The sequence below is a fragment of the Lepisma saccharinum genome, chromosome 6 (genome assembly GCF_977018435.1).
Source record: "Lepisma saccharinum chromosome 6, izLepSacc3.1, whole genome shotgun sequence".
Classification (NCBI taxonomy): domain Eukaryota; kingdom Metazoa; phylum Arthropoda; class Insecta; order Zygentoma; family Lepismatidae; genus Lepisma; species Lepisma saccharinum.
The window spans coordinates 4,674,492-4,698,510 of record NC_139234.1 but is presented as its reverse complement, the minus strand read 5'-3'; the positions used below and the strand labels follow the sequence as shown (position 1 = coordinate 4,698,510).

General features: G+C 39.7%; 2 protein-coding genes across 2 annotated transcripts; both read right to left on the bottom strand.

Annotated features, from left to right (window-relative positions):
- Positions 1-9,128: 9,128 nt before the first annotated feature.
- Positions 9,129-18,543, bottom strand: LOC145988962 (protein GVQW3-like). Its single transcript, XM_083124265.1, has 2 exons — positions 17,966-18,543; positions 9,129-9,144 (listed from the first exon to the last, which is right to left on the bottom strand). The coding sequence occupies exons 1-2, from the start codon at positions 18,541-18,543 to the stop codon at positions 9,129-9,131; spliced, it is 594 nt and encodes a 197-aa protein (XP_082980391.1).
- Positions 18,544-19,595: 1,052 nt separating this feature from the next.
- On the bottom strand, positions 19,596-21,464 carry LOC145988961 (glutamate receptor ionotropic, delta-2-like). Its single transcript, XM_083124264.1, has one exon. It carries the CDS (start codon positions 21,462-21,464, stop codon positions 19,596-19,598), a length of 1,869 nt encoding a protein of 622 aa, XP_082980390.1.
- Between the last annotated feature and the right edge of the window lie 2,555 nt (positions 21,465-24,019).

Below are 24,019 nucleotides of genomic sequence, written 5' to 3'. Positions count from 1 at the left end.
TCACAAATCTTACTAACGACAATGAAAAGATTCAATTTGTTTATTATCTTTCGTTCAATGAAGTCAATAGGATCGAAATTACAATGTGACAAATTATTTACGTTTAGTCTTTATACACAGAAATGTAACATTGCCCTTGTACCAATTTCTTTCGCTTTTGCTGCAAGAATATAGAAATTAAGGTTTTGTATTGAGATTGTATAGCTACACAGAATATCTGCAGTAGCTGGTTGATTAATTTTGGGTAAACTTAAAGACAATTTAATTGATTAGGTAACTTGGAAAGTTTACGGTCAACCTAACATGTTTTTTATTTAATCAATTGATTTTACATACAAAAGTTCATACAAAAGCGGTTACGAGTTTTACTGTAGCTGACCAATATTCCCGATAATATTTTTCAAAGATATACAATGTTTAAATATTTCCGACAGGAAGTTTCTAACGGTTTTCAACTCTTTCTTTGTGCTATGGTAGGAATTTTTGTGGTGGCCATAGTGACTTCGGCAATGAAAATTTTGGTGTAAATATTCAATATTATACATTTTTCTTCTAACTATATTCGTCGGGAGGGTAAATGTCAAAATTTAACTTCATAAGAGAAATAAATATACCTTAATTATCTGCGGTAAAATTACGTCAAGGAGTTTACAGCGTTAAGACGATCGCCTCCAGATGATGACGTCTTGACTAAGCGCTGTGGCCTGAACCTCAAGATGGTCTTGTTATAGGCCATACAGGACTTTTGTATAAAAGTGTAGACGGATCCACCTGTATTTTGCCATTCTCTCTTTGGGAATCTCAATAATGTCCTCATTTCAGTCGGAACAGATCACGATAAACGTTTATATTTTCTTTCCGGAATCTTTCAAGTAAGTTCAATAGTCTTGTTTTATCGCTGGGATCTTGTCCAAATTTCTGAAGAAATTATTTCATCGTTTGCTTCGCTCTCTGATGAAAAATTCGAAACTGTTCCATCTCGAATTTAATTCATGGACGTTTCCTCATACAGAATTCCCCCTTCTCTATCAGACGGGCTTCTTTTGACTCCAATGCATAATTTCAAGTCTCTTTCTTCCCCTTGCACAGTTTTTGAAGACCAACTGCCAAAGAATAAGGTAGGGGAGATAAGAGAGAACGAAAATAATGAGACAGTTAGATTGAGAGAAGAAGCGGAGTGGATTGGGGGAGAACAAATAGTAAGAAAACTTTCAGAAACAAGTGATCTGTAGTTAACTTAGAAAGTTTGTCTTCTCGTGTGTAGCTTAGCGGTGAAATGAAATGGTTCGGGTTCCTTCCCAGCAGGTTAGGGGAAGAAGTAGATGAAATTCCTGGAAGAACCAACAGAAGAAGGAAAATAAAAACTGTTCCATTTCTTACACAAAAGAAAGGTGTTTCGCTTCTGTGCATTGTATTGATTTCTTCCTGGCATTTCTTCTTTTGTTCCTATAACCGAAGACGGTTTCACGACAAGTCATAAACTCAATACTGTACGATGTATTGTGTACTTTGGAGATGTTTTAAGCTCAAAGTCCTATAAAATTGGCTCAGTTTTGGGTCAAGATTAGAAAATTTTGAAAGAAATTAAATGTGTGCATCAGTAATATCGTATTAAAAGTCTCTGAAAATCCTACTGAAGTTTCGTCTGCCATTTTTCGCGATAATTGCCGCAACATGGAAAATTCATCAATGATTGAAACAAAATGAGAAAATAAATGCTAAGGAAATGAAATTTGGTAGAAATGCTCATAAATGCACGAGGAATAAGACCTTGAATCTCTGGTTAGGTGTCTGTTTATTGTGAAAAGAAACCTGATTTAACTGGTTTTGTCTGGACAATGTTAGTTTAATTATCGTAGCTTTGTTCATTTTTCACAAACTATTGGTTGTATGGAGATAGAATATTAACATTATAGTTTCTGAGTATTTGTTAGCTCTATAGCACAGGGTATTTTTTCATTGTAATAATATTTATATTATCTGAATAACTAAGGTAAACAATTGCAAATCAGTATTGGTGCAGAATAACAAACTCTAACAAATGTCCCACATAAAATCGGTACGCATCATATGTATCGTTCATTACAGGCCTACCGGTTTTATGTACAATTACAATACAAGGCTGTATCTCTGCAGGTAACATCAGCTGAATCCCTCTCATTAAATAAATCTCTAGCTTCAATTTTTTCACATTTTCTAATGCGCATTACTTCATAAAATATAATATTCATACTCTGTAAGATTTATAAAGTGAAAAATATCTTCTTTACTGCGTGATTACTGATTATTATATTAAACAATATCACAATATTTTTGGAGCAGAGAGAGAGACAGAGTGGGGCTTCTCAAATGAAACGAAAGTCCTTACTTTTTTTAAACACTGATATAATTTTCATCATGTTAATGGTAGTTTCTACATTTTCATTTCTTGAAGACACATAAGGAGGTGCCCATGCACTCTTGGCACCGTCGTGCGCGCGCCTGTGACCTGTACTAACATATTTCATCCGAAATATCAAGCCGTGGTTCTTTGCACCGTACAGAAACACTGTTTCCCTGACAAACGAACACCATTACCCTCTCTGCTTTCCACTTTTCCATATCTCCAACCCGTCCTGCTTTCAACAAAGGTTGAACCTCGTAACTCATTTTCATAACAAAAGTTGGAGGGAAAGAATTGTCACCGCATGTTTTCCATAAAGTTTATTTCCATTTTCCTTCTCTGTATGCGAGTCCTGTGCGGACAAAAGATTTGATGCCGAACACGAGTCTCTACGAAAAAAAAAGAACGTAACACGGAAAGAGGAACAGAAGAAGAAAAGGGAAAACTTGGCAGAGAGAATGGAAATCATGTAATTTAGTGCTTGCAAGGAAGGGACAGTGGTAGTAGAATAGCAAGTTACAACACTGCTACAGCACTGCCATCTCTTGGTCGGAAGTTTTAGGTCTTCAGACAACTTATACACTATACACTAGGAATATTGCGACATCCCCACGCTGCCAGTGTGGTGCAACTGAAGGATCATCGGATCATATTAGATTTCAATGTCGACTCCATACAATTACGCGTATATATATATATAATAACCTGATCCTACCCACTCACTCACCCGATGTGGGAGGAGATCATTCAACCAGTTACGGAGTGACGTGTGGTCAGCAGGACGAACCCCCAGTCGTTGTTGTAGGTTTCCATGACCGGGTTACGCTACTCGTTCGTAGCTAGTGTTGCCCACGAGACGAGACTTTGGCCTGTCTCGTCTCGTGGAGTCTCGTGGAAATGCTGTCTCGTCTCGAAAATATTCGTTTGTCTTATGACACATGGTCAATCTCGTCTCGTCTCGAATTTTTAAAAGCCTGTCCCGTCTCGTCCCGTGGGCAACACTATAATCGTAGCTCACCAATTTCCTCACGATGGTGGATGGTCCCATACACAGGCCGAAATCTCAGGGGAAGAGTTGTTACGCTTTTCCTAGGAGACTCGAACCTGCGCGCGTCACGTAGTTGGAGCCCAAAGCATCACACACGGCCACGGTGCGGGACAATATATGTATATATTTAACAATTATATCAGAAGTGAAAATATTGTATTTTAAAATCATGATATTGTAAATTATTAAATGTAAAAAATTAATTGGTGCAAAAGCTTCATAGCTAAAACCATATACAGATTTTTTTTTAAAGAAAATAGTTGTTTCGCCCACCGAGATTAACTTTATGTGACCGTGAGTTGACGTGCTGATAAAGTCATACATTTTTATTTTCGCTCCGTAATTCATTTACCGGGCAACAAGCGGTAATATTAGAATACCTGAAGCAGCGAGCAAGAAAACAGGATTTTGTCAAAATAACCGTTCTGCACTGTGAATGGGGGCTGGGAGATAACGTGGTCTTGATAATAACGGTTTATTTTTTAACAGACGCTTCCAGCCCTCGAAAACCGGAATATTATCCTAAGACAATATCATAGTTTTGAACGAGGTCCATAGTCTCAGAGATTAATTCTCGTTATCGTGTCGTCTTCGGTCTCGACTCCTCACGTCTCGAAAGATCTGACTCGATAAATAAGTGTTAAGCATTCACGGCTTGTTCATACTATTTTGAAACCAACGAACCAGTAGATTAGGCTTGCTAACCGTGTTAAATCTGCAAGAAGTGGCAACCATGTGTTAACGATTGGTAGTTGTGACAATTCTGAAACTTCCAGCAACTGAACTAGTGCACGAAGTTAGTGCGAAATCTCTTGACATCATTCAAGGCTTTCCATGTAGTTGCGCCGTCGACCGAGAGATGGCTGTCCAATCGCAAACAGGGTTGCCAACCATTTCGAAATTATTGTGCTGATCATATAATTCGATTTTATTCTGGTACGTAGAACAATCGTCTGGGAATACGTATGAACGCAACATTTAATGGGAGAATAATAATAATAATAATCGTAAAAAGAAAATCCAGTGCAAGGATAAGAAATTAATAAGTAAATTCGAAACTGAAAAACAGAATAAGCGAATAAATAAACATGCATCTCGTATTTCGTTTTGTTCTTTTCAAAGTCGGTTTACAGTCTCCTTGGGCTAATCGTGAAAGTGTCCCGCAAAGTAACACCCGCCGCAACCACACCCAGGCCAGGATTCGAACCCGGAAAAGTGAACAAAGTGGTGTTGTGATCAAGGGATCACAGGTTCACATATCAGTGATTCAGATTTTAAACTGTGGGGCAAGTCCCTATTAACCTGCTTACATTCTATTATTTTGGGGTGAGGGGGTATGTTTTTAAGTCTGCTATATGCACATATAGACTAATCGGGACTGGACCTACAATATAAAGTGGGATGCTTCCACCCAGAACCTCTTGTTTACAAGGCAATGACGTTACAACTACGCCATCAGGAGGCCTAAGGTGTGTTTGTTTGGTGTAACATAACACCTAATTAGTGTTACAGGACTCGTGGTGTGGTTTGACAGCAAATTGTGTAACAAGACAACAAAGAAAGTGCTTAAAAACAAAGCCAATCCAGCCGCCACTTTGGGTAGCAACTCAGTTTAATACAAATTCTATCAAGCTGATTGCTTTGTAGATCTGCCAGCAGGTGGATCCCCCTGGAAATTGACATCCTTCCTTTAAAGATACAAGAAAGCCAGAAGTTTGTTACTCTTATTGTTAAGTACAGTAATAAATTTCATTTAGTTAGTAGTCGAACAGAATAATCTAAGTAAAACCGCACTGGATGGAAAACATTGAGTGAAAAATACAGGAACAAGGTTATATTCTACCATTTCATCCAAAGAACAAATGGTTGCCCAGTTTTCAAAATTCTAATCATTACAGTTGTAGGTGAGAAGTCACACAACAAACTTTATGAAAAACAATTCCCCCTATAACATTTAAAGCCTTTTCTTGAACGAAACGTGCAAAAGTTAATATCAAAATGCATTTCAGATACTAACTGCATAAAATGCAAATGAAGTAATGGAAAATAGTTGTCCTGGTATTCACTCGATTGGTGGATCGAGTCTTCCCATTTACATAATAATAGCCTAATAATAATTAATGATAATTATTATTATTATTTCGAATAAAATTTATTTTTGTTAGTTTATAATATTTATTTTTATTATTATATAATAACATTTATAACCGTGGTAATAATACTTACTATTTTTCTACAATTCAACTCTTATAATTTGCCCGACCCCCCCCCCCTTCTGGCGACGCCCAGTTATTGAATTTCGATATTTGTTGCCCGCCGAGAATTATCGATATAGAGATACAGAAAATGCAGAAATACTTAAAACGACTGAATAGTGATTGTACCGAAGATATGCTGAAATATGAAGATAATAGAAATAACAGAGGCACAATAATATAAACTAGTATCGATAAACTCAAATACTAGGAATGCCAAATATGCAAAAGCACCGACAATATCGAGTAGGTACTTAAGACACCAAAACACCTGTGACACCTTAATACTGGAAGTACCAAAAGTACTTGCATTTTCGCATGTCAGTATCTCGGGCTTGCCAGTACTGGGATTCTGGTGTTTCCAAATACAGATATCATTTACGGTATATTAAGGATGTGCCGAAGCCGATTACAGATGTATAAAAATCGGCAGAAATTGACATATCGGCATCGGTATCGGAATCGGCAAAAATCCGATATTTAAACAGATTATACTAGAGTTTTAGCTTCTAACAAGTTTTATATTTTAGTTTTGTAAGATTTATTGAAAATTTGGTTATGATTCGTCATTATTGTAGAGTTTTTGTAATAAAACTATTGCAAACTCTCATTCAGAGGATCAACCTAACTATAAATCGGAAATAAAAGTACATTGCTGAACCAGGATCTGCTGCTGTATTGGAAATTCAAAAGTGAGTATTCAAACCTGAAGCAAGTGCTGAGAAAATACTTGGGCATACCTGCTGCATCAGTATTCAGTGATTGAGTGTTCAGTGTTGCGATAAGAGAAGAAGTAGGTTACTTCCTGAAGTGCTTCCAAATCTCGTGTTTCTGAAGTTGAATCTGGCAGCAGTAAATTTCCAACAGGAATTGATTTTGCATTTCAAAGAACTGCTTGAGTACTAATGTAAAATCTCTTGAGAATCCATGTTCTTCTTATAGGTTCACATAACCACGTTTTGTAGATGCAAATGTACATTCACATCTCTTGAGAATATATATGTATATACACATATCATATGCAATACAAATGTACATAGCAAATTTATTTTTGTCATGCTGAAAATAACATCCCATTTCTGTTTAATAATCTTGTGTATCGGAATCGGTTAAATATCGGCATCGGTATGGGTTCCAAAAATTATCGGTGAGTACATCGGCATCGGTAACTTTTCAGCTTCGTCACATCCCTACGAAGGGTGAGGATGGGATTTTTAATTTGATTTTTCTTATCTAGGGTCTCTTTCTGCCAATTTTGGCTAATCGCGACGATGAGGATGAATGATGAAGAGCACCCACGCCGAGATGTCGAACCCGGGACCCCGGTGTCGTAGCGAGCTGTGCTAACAATTTCGCAACGGAGATTGCCACAAATAGAAAGGAGCCAAATTAGAAGATATACTTGCCTTTACGAGAAATCGAAAAAAAAAAGAATGTTCTGATCATAAAAACTAGGTTGAACAGCGAGGATTTTCATTCTCCGTGAGGAAAGTGTGAGAGTCTCCACGCTCTTCAATAAGCCCTATCTGGTTTAATAATAATCAACTTAAGAATTCTTCTTGCAACTGCAACTGGATCAGAACTCCATAACAACTCAGACCACACTGTGTTCTTTCTTCAAATATTCGCCAATATTTTCACAGAATTGAAATAAATGTGCATCTTGTGTGAAATTCTACCCCATTACCATAAGTCCATAGAAAAGGAATGTGCTGAAAAAGAGAATTATGGCGAAATCGGTACTCAACGGTCACGACGGTTCCGTAAAGAACAATTGCGAAACGGGAGAGTTTTGATTTTGCTCTAGAATAACCGCAGAGATTATTCGAGCAAATCCTTTCCGTGGCTCTTCCGTCGACCATACAAAGAGAGCTTCTCGCTTTGAATTGGCGGCTGACAAATGGCCACTCCTAATAATCCACGCCCATCCAAAGACAATACTATTTCAGCTCGTATCTAGCATTTTCTCGTTACCATGGTAACCTTCTATTCATCACACACACGCAGCGCAAATATCTTTGATCTCCTGGCGAAAACGCAAACATTGAAAAGGGAGCTGTATTTCGCGTTGATTATTCGCTGCTATTCAAGCGCTGTAGCTCCTCTTCTTCTCTTTGGTCTAACCGTAGTCCCGGGTCACGGAGATACGTCATCAAAGGTTTATTTCTATTCATTTGTGGCTTTCATTTACGATGGCATAGTCACAATACGTTCCGTTGATACTAAAGTTTGTTCCGGAGTTGGGGAAGTTACATCTGCCCTAAGGCAACACCTTCTCACATACAAGGCCTGCGAGAGTCTTTGTTACAACGTCATCAGTGGCAGGTCATGGGGTCACAACACGATTTCAGTATTAGCAAATGTGTAAAGTAATCTTATCTTCTGAGTCTTCGTCGAAAGCAGAAAATGTTATGCTTGTAAATGTATTTACGGCTGTAGAGAAAATTGGAATATGATATACAGTATAAAGAAAGCAAGTTTTCCATTTTTAACTAAGTTTGTTTTATCTGTACCGGTTCAAAACGTGTTCATGAACGTAACAAAGCCCTTGTATATTTCGTGATCATGGCTTGCTTCCATATTAAATGAAATCGACACGTTTATGATTATAGAACAGTCTGTTGTACAGTGGGATCCATGAGTATTACCGTGCAAATTGTCCATCACCATGTTCGTGCACTTTATTTGACCCTATAAGAGCTTTAATAATTAAAAGAAAACTCAAAACAAGCTGTTGACAACTTCTGCACCAGCATACATAAAAATAACCCATCGCATAGGATGTAAGAGTAAGTATAATGAAAACTGTCATGGACAATTTGCATGCTAATACTCATGGATCCCACTGTACGATGGTGATAGTCAAGCCGACTTTAATAAACTTACAGAAATATATGGTTCTTTCATATATCTAGTAGTACTGCAATCCATGATGCGAAGAGTTATTTCTTTCATATCGACTGCGTCATAATGTTGTGTAATGGAAACACAGACATTCCAAGATAAACTGCTTTATTGCAAACTCACAAAAAACGTACAACTTTACATGTTATGAAACTACAGTATATTCCAAACTTTGCTTGGACAGACACAGTCGTTGCGTGTTTTTCCTCTAGGAGGCAGCACTATATTGATTAATTTAATAAGCAGAAAGTGTTCAATTGTTGTTTTAAGTCCATTTTATGCACATGTGTGCTAATCGGGACTGGACCTACAGTTTAAAGTGGGATCCGTACCACTGTGCAATTCGCCTGCCACGGGTAGCGAACCCGGGACCCTTTGATTGCAAGGCGTCGACGTCACCACTACGCCAGAAAGTGTTGAAGTCACAAGAAATCTCTTAAAACTATGAAGCAAGTGAGACAAGCCCATGTTGCTTTTAATTTCCGATGATTTCTGATCGTTGTCCACATAAATAACCCCTTTCAATTAATATGTATTTTTATAACACACGTTCCCTGAAAGATAGAAGACATTGACACAGCCTATCAACAAAGAGTAATGAAAAACCTGTTTCCCTTACAAAAAATTAACGAGATCAGCGTCAATTGAGCCTGTGGAAGAATCGTGCTGTACAAAAGAGAAACGGTACTTACAATTATTGTTATGGACATTGGACTCATTTGTCGTTCTATTATATCCTTTTCCTTCATTCCTATGTCCTCTCACTTACCTCGCATGGTAAACCTAACGAAAAGCAATATAATTGCATACCTTGCAAATATGCTGTAAAAAAGAACGAAATACTGCATTACTAATTTACTTTAATGCAATATATAAACTTGATTGGAGCTGTACCAATACACTTATCGCACGAAAGAAATAAGAAAGTATGTTTGAAACTCATCTGCACAAACATGCTGTATATAAAAGGAACGATCTGGTGGCCACGTTGCTTGGAGAATAAGAAATCAGTAAGGAAGGAGGGAGAAATATGTCACTTTTCTTGCATCGATGTTCTTTTGTTCTCGCTATAATTTGAATATTCCTTCTGTGGAAAGTTTGTTAATCTCGTTGACTAAAAATGAGTTTGTGCGTTGTAATTATTTTGTTAATTAAATATTAATGTATTTGCTATCATGAGCATTGATATATGTCGTTAACGGGCATATAATATGACGTTGTAGCAAGGGACTGATCTATCAAATGTCTGGAAACAAGGTATGTACAGTTTTAATTCGCATGTCACCATTGAATTGACTTAGTCATTTTAACATTAACATCTGCACCGACAAATTGCAAGTTGGATTGGTCAAGCACGTCTTCAGGCCTTGCGAGTGACGTGTTTATCTTTAGACAGCGAAGTTAAATTGCTCACACAATACGCACGTAAACAGGTTTTTGACCCTGTTCACTGCCTCTTAACATCAGATTCGGTGCTGTTAAAAGCGTAAGGCGTTGACCAACTTGTTTCTGTTCCAAAAGTATGCAATCAGCTGCTTCTTATCGCGGTCTCAAACTGGGATGACGCATTCAAAATTCACAGATATCTTGTGTTGAATCTTGGTGGCAAGAAAGGCGTCAGTGGCGCCAACCAAGAACGTATTTAGGACGGGGTTCCGGTGGGTTCGGACCCACCAAGTACTGAAATTAAATGATGAAACTTGTTTAGTCTTTATTGTATAATTAATGGTTATTAATTTCCTCTCAACTGATTGGAAGGCAAGGATTATATTGGGATCATGCGGTTTTGAAGGATAGTACCAAAGTACTATTTTAATATGCATAAAATATTAATCAGGAACTTTACTTCTCGTCAACTGGATCTAATATCCTTGTTATTCAATAAATATTCAATTCTTCATATATTTGCAAGAGCACTTGTTTTTATACGAATTATGCCGGTCTTAACTACAGGTAAGCTAGATAATGAATGCGTGCTGTTAATATCTATTCTTAAGCCGTCTTAGGGACCAAGCGCACTCAATAATTAACCGTGTTATTATTATTATATTTGTTATCGTGATTCGTGGATTGATTATAGAAATCAGTAATTAACAGATTTTTAAAATAAATTAGTGAGGATATTGTTGATGTGCACTTAGCTTGTCTCTCAGCAGCTAATCAGGTGGCCAGCAGCGGCGATTGACTGATTGAGTGCCAAAACTGGAGGGACAAGTCTTCGTCTTCAAATAATTCGGCGGATCGTGATTTTGTAAGTCAAAATTCATGGAAGGGATTATCTTACAATGAAAATAAAACAATCCAAGGAAGCTACTGATAAAAGGGGACCCTTGTTTAATTTGTTCTTGGTTTTTGGAACTAGAAACATGCACATGAAACCTCCCTGTGACAAACCTCCCTCTTCCCTAGCGTTAGGAAGCGAGAATTTATAAAATTTTTGTGAACTTATAACTCAAGTATTTGAGCCGAACCAATGTTTTTTTTTAAAAAAAATGTTGGCACCCATGGAAAGGGTTGTACAAATCTTATCCTTCCCTTCCGTTTCTTAGATTAAATGTTCAATATCTATCTTGTACGGCGAAATATTACCCTATATCTTTCATGCAAGCACAGTGTTTCGTTGGTTTTCATAGGCAATTCTTTTACAAAATGGCAAAATAAATTTAATGTCCGCTCCAAATCACTCGTTCGTTACCATGGCCTCTCTCTCTCTCTCTCTCTCTCTCTCTCTCTCTCTCTCTCTCTCTCTCTCTCTCTCTCTTTCCTTTTGTTTCTCCCTCTTTTTCCATCTTTCTTATTATTTCACTATCTTTACTTCTACTGTTCTTCTTCTCTTTCCTTTCGTTCCCTTCTTCTTCTTCAAACCTCCTTCACTTCGTCCTTTTTTCCCTCTGTAGTCTTTTTACTCCTCCTCTCTCTTTCTTCTCTCTATTTCTGTTATCTGCACTTCTTTTTCCTTTGTTTCGTTTCCTTCTTTTCGCTCTTTCCTGTATTTCATTATTTCTCATCTTCTTCTCTGACCTCTGCTATATTTTACATCTTTCTTCCTCTTTTTCTATCACTTTCAATCTATCTTTTACTGTCTCACTTTACCCTCCCTCCCCCCTCTCTCTCTCTGTCTCTCTCTCTCTCTGTGTGTGACTCATTGTTTCTCCACGTAAATAATCCAGAAAATTTCTCATGTATGCAGGCACGCTATTTTGGCGGGCAGAAGACTAGTCGAAGACAGCTTCACTGTATGTTAGAGCCCACTCACACCAAGCAAATGATGACACCCTTCATTAGGAGCGTTTTTGAAGAGGCACACGCAAAGGAACGCCCATGACCAGGCAAAGACTCGAACCTGGAACCTTCAGTGGCGAGATGGTATGTCGACAATGGTAAAGTGGCCATAAAGGGCTCCCCCCCCCCCCCCGCCTGCTGCCTTCTCGTCTTCCTTTTGAACAAGTCCCCACTCTATAGCTGGCAACACTTAGAAGCATAACCAATTGAATTGATTGATTTGTTTTATTTTACTTCGCTTTTTGTGCCACTTTTGGCTAATTTGCGAAGATGGGGATGAGTGATGACATGATGAAATTGATGAATGGACACTCACAAATATCCATGCCGGGATTCGAACCCGGGCGCGATGAGCTAACCACTCCGCCACGGTAGGCGGCATAACCAATTGAATTGAATCGTTCTATCGCCTTGTAATCAAGGAGTATTCGGCTCGATACCCACTGGATGCATATGACACAATGGTTCGGATCATACTTTAAACTGTAGGTTCAGTTTTGATTGGGCTGTGCATCAAGTAGACTCAAACATTGGATGTAGTTTACTTATTCCAACAATATAAACAGCTACATAATTTCCACATTTAGTTTATTTTCTAAGTGCGTACAATGATGGTTGGTCGGTTAACTTGCCTCAACACTAGTCACTACACATTTATTTTACAATCATAAATGTGATGCGTGATGTTCCTACCACCTTAAATTTCCAGCTTTTGTTATAGTGTTTATTTACAAGACATTTTCTTTCGAATGGTCCCATCGCAGCAACTACCACCTGAACGTGGTGGAAAAACAATGCAGCTGGCAACACTTGATTTTTTTTTTTGCTGAAAAAAAAGCGGGGCACAGGGTACGGGGAGGTCTTGCGTGTGCTTCCGGATCGATAATAGCGCCGCGTCGTGACGTACGTCTGACGTCACTGGACGTCGACGGAATGGTAAAGAGTGGCTTGTTGGCGTCAGAACCATGAGAAGATTGTGAACTCGATGAATATGAAAGACGGGTGATGATAATAAGTAAGCCCAGAAGCCATGACATGAAAAGATCACAGTAATATGGTGATTTATCATTTATCTGCAGTTCCGTCACGTGTGCAGTAGGGATCAGAGTATAAAAAATGCGATTGAAAACCTTAAAGGAAAACAGATTGCGCTGCGAGCGTAGGAAGGAACGATAAATGTCGTGTGACTCAAGGCGGATACATAAGGGTTGGTCAATCACCATTTGCGAAAGGGCATTGGTTCACCAAAATAGACGTCAAAGTGGCAGATGATGATTTGTGTGGAACGCAGCGACAAAACCGCACGATCAAATAATCTAATGGAAGCAGATTAAAGGAATGAAAAGTAGAAATTTTGATCAGCAAAAGCAATAATCTGCTGGAACAGCACCAGAACAATGCGGCACATGTTTAAAAATGAATTGACATATCAGAAAATTATTTAACACTTTTGCCTTTTTGGTTTAATTGTAACTTTTACTCCCATTGTTCCTATTGAATTTTATGCCAATAATATTTCTTCTTTACGTCGCCTTTCTGCCACTTTTGGTTAATCGCGACTATGAGGATGTGTAATGAAATTGATGAAAATACACTCACCAAGGAAAACACATGTCCAGGTCAGAACTCCTACCCGGAATATTCACCAAACGACAGTCAACGCTCTCGGACAAGGAAACAACTGTGTATTTCGATGTCATCATTCAAATTGTTTGTGTTACGTGATTGCTATTGGCGTTTCTAATGAGTATGTGCCTAAAAGTCCCGGTTTTTTAAGTAGCCAAAAGGATAAATCATGTAGAAAAATCATTGAAACGTGAAAATATGTAAGTAAATTGAAATATGTAATAAACATTTCTGGCCATTGTTTTTTATTCCTGTGCTGATAGTAAAAATGTAATGATTTCAAATGAAGTTCTTGATTCTTGCAACGTTATTTCCATGGTGAAACCAAGTGCCAGGATTGCCACAATCAGATAAAAATAACTGAATTTTTGAGAAATCATATTTTGAATTAATTTTGACATATTTTGAAGATTGCTCCCACTTATATGGGCATTACTCGATGAAAAGTAGAGAAATGGTTCAAATACAATGGGAAAATATGTAACTCCGTCAAAATCCAGGTCCTGTTTATGAAATGCCTTTTTCTTAGACAAAAGTGTGTCATGAAAGGGACTTGAAATAGATCAAATACATAGGGCCTCCCCCATGGCGCAGTGGTAGCGTCATTGCCTTGTAATCAAGGGGTCCCGGGTTCGATACCCGGTGGAGGCACAAGTGGTTCGGATCCCACTTTAAACTGTAGGTCCAGTCCCGATTAGCCTTACTGTGCATAAAGTGGACTTAAGACAGCAACTCAAACCAAACCAAGATCAAATACATGCGCGCGCATGTTTTTCATTGTGTCTTTCTGTATTGGGGTGGGTGTTGCCTATAGTTACAATGTAGAAAGTTTGGAGAAATTACGGTCTGAGACCGTCAGACGATTCGAATAGCCTCTTTTAAAATATTGAATTGACCCAATTAATGTAATTTTTGTGCCTCAGTTTTTGAAAATATCTATCTTTATGCATGACAAAATATTCAAATTAAATAAAATAACGGTTGTGTCCCGTTTTTGTAAATTAACAGGGTGATTGTTAACGGTAGGATTTTGTAATTTCCACGGTAACTTCTGACAGTGCATTCGAGGACGTTGGGTGGTCGATTCATGATCTGCCCACTGAAGGTTCTGGATTCGAATCCCGGCGAGCGCATGAGCACGTGTCTTCATCAATTTCATCTATTCATCTTTAATCATCACCGTCGCGATTAGAGACAGAAAAGAGTAAGGAAATGATCGCAAAACAGGCCCGTAGCCAGGGGAGGCTCAGCTCCTTTGACATTACGTAAAACTATTTTGTATTCTAATTTGTTTGAGGTGAAGAGTGAAAATGTTGACAGAATATATTATTTTGTTCCCAACTTTGTTCGTTCATCTTGTTTATGAGCAGAAGTCGAAGCAGCGGCAAGTGTTAGAAGATTCTCTAGACTTTATACATTTCTTTCATAGGGAGCCTTCTATATCTGTAACTTCCCTGCCCCTATTGCAGCCTCTCGTTTGACAGAAATCTGTGACTTTGACGTCATCATCCACATTCCTTCCGCATCTGCGTCAAATGTGAACAGATCCTAAGTTTTATTGCTTTGGCCGGGGGTGGAATGTACGGTAGCCACTATGATTGAAGTGAATATTGTACATTTTAACATGTATGATATAAATATCTGTTTCATCAAAAATAGTATGGAGTGTGTATTAAGAGATGGTGTCAGTAGCAGTCATTAGGAGTTCAAGACATGTTTTAGAAGATATAGAAAAAGAAACTGTAGTATTCGTATGATATTTCTAAATTTTATATTTTAAATTAATTTAATGACCCCCGACACACATAATTTACTTTCATTTAATACTATTAAACTTTTTAAAAATGGACCTGGTTTACAAAGCCCCCCCTGATAACCCATGAGCCCCCTGGAAGTCAGAAAAATACGTCGCCCAGTAAATAATTAATAATTTATTATTATTATTATTATTGATGTTTCTTAATGAGAAATGCACATTACTTGATTTTAGGCAACAAATTAAGGATTTATTTGTCAACTTTTCAAGTGAAGGGGTTGATTCCCTCCTAAACCCCCCCTTGTCATGCAAGCTAACTGCGGATAACATTATCGCAGTACTGGATATAATTTATTCTCCTTCCAAATGTTTGACTCAGACGTTTGTTTTAGGTACACTAAATGCACATATAGGAACTGCGTAGTACTGGTGAAAGGGTGCCATGCTGTTAGCGAACGAGCTCGTATCGAACACGTGCTCTTAGCGAACACAGTTACGGATGGATTTGCAAGTGCGTGCTGTTAGCGAACACGCAAACTTGTCCTGTCTTATTTGTCCTTGAAACTGGTCAGCATGCAAGTGTTGCCAGTGATAAGCCAACTTGCGTGGAGAAACACCTCATTGCCAGGTGCCTCTCGACCTGGGGTGTGCCTTGTTTCTAATACTTTTTGCTACCATGTGTTCTGACGTCAGACGAGGAATGCATACGAGGTTAGGTTAGGCCTAGCCTAACCTAACAACTTAGGCATTTAACCTAAATTGTTGAGGATCCTTCATTTAGCTAATTTCAAACACAAAATGATTATAAGGTATAACTGGCAACACTTGCATGTTTCAAGGACAAACAAGGCAGGGCAAGTTTGTGTGTTCGCTAACAGCATGTACCTGCAAATCCTTTCCTTCCGGTGTTCGCTAAGAGCACTTGTTCGCTACGAGCACGGAATCGGTGAAAGTACAGAAATATACTCCCAAGCCTAAGGAGAGCTTTATCACAGACAAATGTATTACGTTCGGTCGTGGCTTTACATTGTTAAGCTTGCGTATGGCTAAAATATTGAAGGCTGGTACATTACACAGTGTGTTTCAAAGTCGGGAAGAATAATTTTCAGTGATTGTAACATGAAAACGCTTCGTTCCTTTTAGATAAGTTTTAACTCTTTTCATGTCGCTTAATTCCTTGCAGGAGATTCTAGGATTTGATTACTGACTCGACCCAAAGTAATTCTTTTCCGAGAATGGTAATTTCGGAAGAGGAAAGGCGATAAGGAATTATCGTAAGGTCATGATTCAATGTTTTACCCATCTGTGGTTGCAAGCAAACCAATAGAGATCACGTGCTTCACTTTCACAGAACGTTTGGTTGCGCATGGCCGAAAACTTGGACCTAACTTTGGGAGGGAGAATCCACTGCTTTACATTGAGGTGGGGGGCCGAATCGAAAGTTGTCTAGTCATAAAAATAGTGTCCAGCGCTGTGTTGCTAATTAACGGTTTGATTCATGATATTGCAACGTACCACCGCTCTTAACTCCAGGGTATGGAGATCCGAATTGGCAACACACCACTCCTTGCTCTGGCTGGTCAGTTGGAAGCACCAATTCTCACCCGTGGATCGGGATTAAGACGATCCACCCCTCCTCCAGGAAGGAAACCACCGAATTGCGACACGTGACAGTAAATGAAATTCCAAATACTTTATAATTAAAATGTCCAAAATCTTTAATCACGAATCGCGCGCGTACATACTGATTCGCACAAGTTAAAATTATATTTTGTTGCGTCATGCGCGCTCGTAGGCAGTGATAAGCAACTTATTTAACACGAGAGTCCGCGCACCGCCTTCACAGTTAATAGCAAGACCTCAACTGCCTACCTCAAGGGCGAGGCGCAGCATAACAGATTGTTCTATCTTACAATAATACAAACTCATAACATAAAATAACACAATAAAAACTGATAATTTACATAACACATCAATGTTAATAAGCGATAGTAAGCTAAAGTTCAGGTTGGCAACAATTAAAAATTCCAACGTGGAAGTTTTTACATCGCCAAGAACACGTAGCGTTGTTCCCCCACTCCTAACATAAACAGCCAATAGGAAAACGATATTTTATTGAAAACGAGGGAGAAATACTTTGCTATAATATTACAATATTAAACTATATACGAGGGGGGGCTGGAAAGTTCGTGAAATCACCCAGAAGGAATACAGCTGGAACAACCATTTTAATACATTTTTCAAGGTATTCCCCCCGAAGCTCAATACACGTTTCACAACAATGTTTCAACATTTGTAACCCTTTCAAATAGAAGGTTTTGTCCTGCCATGCAAAACAGCCCTCCACCTCCTCAACCAGTGCCTCTTCGGACGGAAAATGTGTGCCCTTGAAATGTTTTTTGAGGTTTGGAAAGAGGTGATAGTCGGATGGGGCGATATCAGGGGAATAGGGTGGGTGGGGTACACAGGTAAAGCCCAGATCCGCCAGCAATTGCATGGTTTGATGGGCCTTGTGCGAGGGCGCATTGTCCTGGAGAAATTGCACACCACGGCTCACTTTTCCCCGACGTTTTTCCTTCAGAGCCGCCTTCAATTCAATCAAATATTGGGAATAAACAGCAGCACTGATGTTTTCACCCTGTTTAAGATATTTTATGAGGATGACACAGTCCTTATCCCAAAAGACCGATGCCAGAACCTTCCCTGCTGACCTTTGACTTCGGAACTTTTTCGGTCGAGGAGACCCACTGTGGCGCATCTCCATGGGTTGCTTTTTAGTCTGTGGATCATAATGGTGAATACATGTTTCATCTTCAGTCACCAGACAGCGCAAAAAATCATAAGGGTGTTGAAATTTGCGCACGATCTCCCGTGACATCTGCACTCGTGTTCTCTTCTGGTCAGCATTCAGACATTTTGGGTTCCATTTCGCACTGAGCTTCCGCATGTCCAGATACTCTGATATTATGACACCCACACACTCACGCAATATCCCCAGATACGCAGCAATGGTTTTGGTGGATATGCGCTTATCCTCCATGAACATGTCGTGCACTTTGACAATGTTTTCCCTAGTCACTGCACTTGCAGGCCTGCCAGAGCGGGGTTCATCTTCAGTCTCACCATGTCCAGTCCTAAAACGCCTCACCCATTTGGCTACTGTTGTATATCCTGGGGCATGTTCCCCCAAAGTTTTATGGATATCCATGGGGGATTTGTCTTGCAACACGAAAAACTTGATGACACTGCGAAGCTCATTCTTCTCAAATTTCCTTATGTCCTCCGCCATCTCTTCTTACTGAACGTGAAACAAAAAAAATAACAATGACAAAAGGATCATATGCAGGATAAGAGGTTTACAATATATGCTCTTTCTAATGGCTACAACAATTTGTTTCAATTTTTATTTCTTCTGGGTGATTTCATGAACTTTCCAGCCCCCCCTCGTAGAAATATCTAAACTGATTTTTTCAAATAAATCATATTTGCCCTTGCACATAAAAATGATTAAATAAAGATTTAGTTTATAACGAAGACAAATTACTTCAATCTTGTACATTGTTGAACAAAAATCGATATTAAGAAGAAATGTATTTAACTTGTGCTTAAACAACAAAATTTGCGTGAAAAATAGAAATAATCCTAGCCATTTTCGATTTGAAAAACAATGAAAACGTTGCATATATTATTTGGGATAATTATTAGCCTATAAATTCTGAATAAATGTTGAAAAAATACGCGAATAATATTATAACATAAGATAAAGCGTAAATATATACATGAATTATGAAAACAATTAAGTATAAATAATTTAATTTAAGTTCTTAACTTCAAAGTATACGAATAAGATAAATGCCAATATACGACTGAAATCTGCCTAACATGGCGGTCGTTACAATATCATAAAAATTACTCTTTGTTTCTTTGATCCTGAGATCCAAGAAATAACTTTAACTTGAAAATCTTCATAAGTCTGAAAATTGTGGGGAGTGACCCCCTTGCCCCAGCCAAGTTACGCGTATGTAATTGCGGACATAAAATGTCGGCATTTGTATGCTAAATCTTTATTTCTGTTCGAGACAAAATTCCTGATAAAAACCAGTATCTACTGTTGAAAGTCTTAGTAGCCTAATGATATCATAGAAATTTTGTGGAGCAATCCTGTAGAGCTAACCATGGCGAGTATGTACAGTCACGGACACTTCTGGGTTATAACAATTCCATTAACTTTCAATGGAATCGTTACAACCCAGAAGTGTCCATGACTGTACAGTAGATATGTGATAACTTGGATAGTAAGCTTTCCATAAGCAGTTTTGTGAGAGGAGCAGGACAAAGCGTTCAGGAGGGATATGACACTTGGTGACGATCGCTCTTGCAGTTCGATGGTCGCGGCTTCGTCAGGTGCCACCAAGCCTTTTCCGACAGAAACGCGATCCCCGACACTGCAAGACCACAGAATAGGAGAACGAACGTTCCCTGGAGGTGAGACACCTGGATCTGTATCCTGGAAGAAGACACGAGCCTCGCTTGCCCGCGAATCCGCTGCGTCCAGTTCTTCTCCCACCTCAGCACCAGCCCGACCTCCACCAGCCTCCGCACCATTCTGCTGACGCGAGGCTGCAGCGGAGACCCCTTGCGGAGGAACATCTGAGTGTAACACGTGACTATCGCCTCCTGCATGATGTGGACCCTGCTCCTGTACTCCGGATGCTGCATGTAGGCATTGTACCTGGCCGCTGCCTTCTCCATTGCCAACGCGAAGTTCCTCTCGACGGCCACTCTGTCGAAAGCTCCCGGAAGATCTAGCGTTGGCACCCAATTGTTGTACATTGTTGCCTCCACCGCATCTGACGCGGAGGCGAAGAAGCCGCGGATGTCTGGCGGACCTCCGAAGGGCAGCCTGGCGTCTATGAGGCCGCGAAACGAGTCTATCTCCGGGTAGAAGGTCGGTATGGTGAGGAAGCCTATGAGGGCGCTCACGTAAGCAGTCCGCACGACCACTGAGTAGAATAGGAACGCTATGTACAGGGCCCTGATTTGCCAAGAGCTTGGCTCATTCGTCACCGTGATCCCTAGAAAGGTCGACAGGATGTACATGGAAGGGAAGGAGCTATCCCTCAGGAGCTTGTGAGGTGAGTTGGGTAAGGCCATCTTCAGAACTTTGAGTAGCACTATAATGGAAGCTAATGCAGAGAACACGAACACCCACAAAGGTGTTTTGAAGGGGAGTATTATGTTCATCCAACGAGGCATCCTTTGAGATCTTGGGGTGACGAAAACCATGTGCCGTCTTCCTATTGGTGCAGTGAGCTCGGTGACGTTGAGGTGCTTAGGAACGGCAAAGTTCGCTGCGAAGGCAATGTCGGCTCGATTGTAGACTATGTCGCCGAGGAGACCGACGTATGTGCCGTTGTCCAGCAGGCTCCCCCACAGTTGGTTGTCTTCGGGAGGCTTGGGGACGGCAGTGAAGTTCATAGCGCGAGCCACTTGGTACATGACACTCGCTTCGATTCCCGTAGCAGCCATCCTCCCATCTTTCAGGGTCTCCAGCATCACGTGTGGGGGAAATTCGAACGTGGATGCCCTGACGGGGCACCCTAGCATGTTGGCCGTCTTATCGGGGAACATGTCCTTGCAGCAAGCGAGCCTTTGTACGCGAACAGGACTCGAATCATCACAGCTTTCCCCCGCGAAGGGAAAGTACGTATACGCCGTCAACCCATCACTTTGAACCACATGCACCAGCACGTTCAACGCACCACGACGACTGAACGTCTGCAGCACCGCTGCAACATCTGCTGCACCAACACTCTCGCAGAACACCACTATGAACCTAGAACGAGGATTCAAGTTTCCGTCAAGTACACTCGTGACCGAGTCTGAACTTGTCACAAACACAACTACAGATCCCTCCTCGCTAGTACCGCTGAACATGTTCAGCACACTTAGTACAACCGGCACTTCCTGAAGCCTATGCAGCAAACTGTCACTCAAAACCATCAAAGTTTCATCCACAACCATCACAATGCCGTCACCGACTTGGAAGCATGTTAAGACTTGAGCTAAAACCTCGAACTGCTCCTCTAGTAACTGTAGCTCATCTGGCTGGTGTGTTGAGGTGGAAATTCTACCCAATCCTCCAGATACTTGAAGAAGAAGTAAATGCAGCAATAATTTCGCAGTGAGGACTGTCCCAAAAGACCTCATCTTTCATAACGTCTCGAAGCACAACAGCCTGCATACATGCCTTCACATGTAACTACACTAGAAATGCGTCTTCAATCATTTGAGAAAATATTCCGTTGACACAAACCAGACTGGAGAAAGAAAACTCTTTACACATACAGCTGTACCTGAAAACAATATCGCGTGATAAATAAACGGACTTGGTTATTTATCTTGCTACACATGGTTGCCAACTTTACGGAGAAGTTACCAAATCTAGGGGTTTTTCAATGCCAGCTGGCGACGAAATTCGTGTGACACTTGTGGAGATTCCAAATGTCGTTCTAGATTCTCAAGGATCCTCTCGTGCGTGTATAAAGTAGGAATGGCCAAATGCGGATAAGATTTTATCCGGATATCGGATATTTTCTATAATATTAGGATATTCTGATATCTGGATATAGTGTACAGATTATCCGGATATTCGAATTGTCCGGATTATCCAAATTAACCGGATATCCCATATTCAGATTATCATAATTATTCCGATATCCGAATGGGACAGTTTTATCGTATATCAGTTTTATGTTTTATGGAGCCATAGTTGCGAATTGTGTTGGGCCTAAATCTCTAATATCCTGATCTTGTTGCTCTAATTGCTGTTCACATTTCTGTTTTTTCTAATAATTGTCGCTGAAGGCGTCTAGTTAAAATTGGGCTACGTTTAAATTTGGGGGTGGAACTTGCAGCTGGACCGCTGACATCTAAATTAAAACTTGTAGTCCCTCGTACTATATCTAATAATTGATCTAATGTTTCATCGAGTTCATCAGCAAGGTGAAAGCTCGACATCTATCATGGCATAAGTAAATTCTTCTCCCCCCATTAATTTTAAAACCTTTAAGCCCTATGTATTTTCAAAACAAAATATGGCAAGGACATACTAAAAAAAAACTAAACAAATGAGCAAAATTTTTGGGGTGGGTTACGAACTTAGGGGTGGTATTGAATTCTAAACTGGTTAACAAACTCTTTTCATTTAAAAAAAAATAAAAAAAATGAAAAGGCCTCAAGCACTCCACTACGTCTCAAAATTTGGGGTGGGGTTGAATTTAATTAAAACTGGTTAACAATTTTCCATCTCATTTCCGAAAAAATGGATGAAAGCCCTAAGCATCTCCATCACGTGTCATTCTAAAGAATGAAGGGATCTGAACCAGTTGTTTATGCAATTAATTGCTGGGGTGATGTAAATTGGTCATCATTCATCCTTGATGAGACCACTCGTCATTAGCATGGCGAGTTATCGCTTGGCAATGCGAAAGGTACAAAATCACACTAAGGAACTAGACTACAGAAAAGACAATGGTCACTCGTTGGGTTTTGCGAACCGTTGAACCTGAATCATGGCTGGGTGTTAGGATAATTACCTGTCTATCTGAAGTCTTTAGCTGAATCAAAATAAGCGAAGTCCTCTGTAAGCTTCTCCACTATGCTGACCAAAGCGTCCTTCCACCTCTGACCTACTGTCTTGCTGACCACCTTCTCTCTCTCCACTCAATCCCAAAAGTCAGTCCCCTCTCAGCTTGTCTCACCTCTATATTACTAGGCCGTCGATCTCTTCCTCTATGCCGAATTGTGTTATTTAATTGCTACCATGCAAACTGCTGACTCTATAACCAGAAGTATTACCTGTTTCCTGAATGCTCAGGAGGTTTGCATGGCACAACACAATGCATTGTAAACATGCCTAAGAGGCTTGAGACAGCTGAGAAAAACAAGTGAATGCCCTGGTCAACGTGAAGCGTTCAGAGAGACTTAAATAAAATAAACATATAATCTTAGGGATTGATACGCTATCCACATGTGCTTTTATTCGACATTCTCGTATTTTACTGTACAGATTTTCTACAAATCCTTAAACAAATGTGTTATCCGGATTTTGAGGCCATTCCTAGAGTAAAGTGCCACCTCGTCCTCGCATCAACTTTCAAATGAAATTCTCTCGGCTAAAACTAAAAATTTGTGCGATATCTAGGACATTGCTGGAGCTGAATAGAGTCTCGAGCTGCAAATGCCTGTCTCGTTCTGGGTCCCCTCTCGCTTTCCGAAACCTCGTCCCGGCATCATCACGAGTCCTGAAAGAAAATTGACACAACAATGTAAAAATGTTCCTGAAACAAACCAAGGGCGGCCGCACACCGGACGACATTTGACTCGAGTCACCTTGCAAAAGGTTGGGACGGTTTGCGAGAAAACAACGAAGGTTCGTGGAATTTGGTCTCGCGTGGAGCAGCTTGCGACAAAACGATTTGTACATGCGTGAATCCATTCACTTCAGGCACAGACATCTAATCACAGACCGGAAACTTGAAACCAGCAATTGAATGTAGTCATGATTCTTGCATTAAAATGTTAATGTAGTATTTGCTAACCAATTACTTGCTACAAATATATTTAATTCACAACATATAAACTGATACCTCAAATCTACATATACAATGAATGATACAGTGACACTGCTGTAAACTGGTATGCTTATAATTATGGCTTTGAAGTTGAGGAAAAATCCTTTTTTCTTCTTCCTAGTGTCCGAA

What these genes read in the sequence shown, in the direction of transcription:
- LOC145988961 (XM_083124264.1), bottom strand. Translation starts at nt 21,464, where the DNA reads ATGAGGTCTTTTGGGACAGTCCTCACTGCGAAATTATTGCTGCATTTA.
- LOC145988962 (XM_083124265.1), bottom strand. Translation starts at nt 18,543, where the DNA reads ATGGCGGAGGACATAAGGAAATTTGAGAAGAATGAGCTTCGCAGTGTC.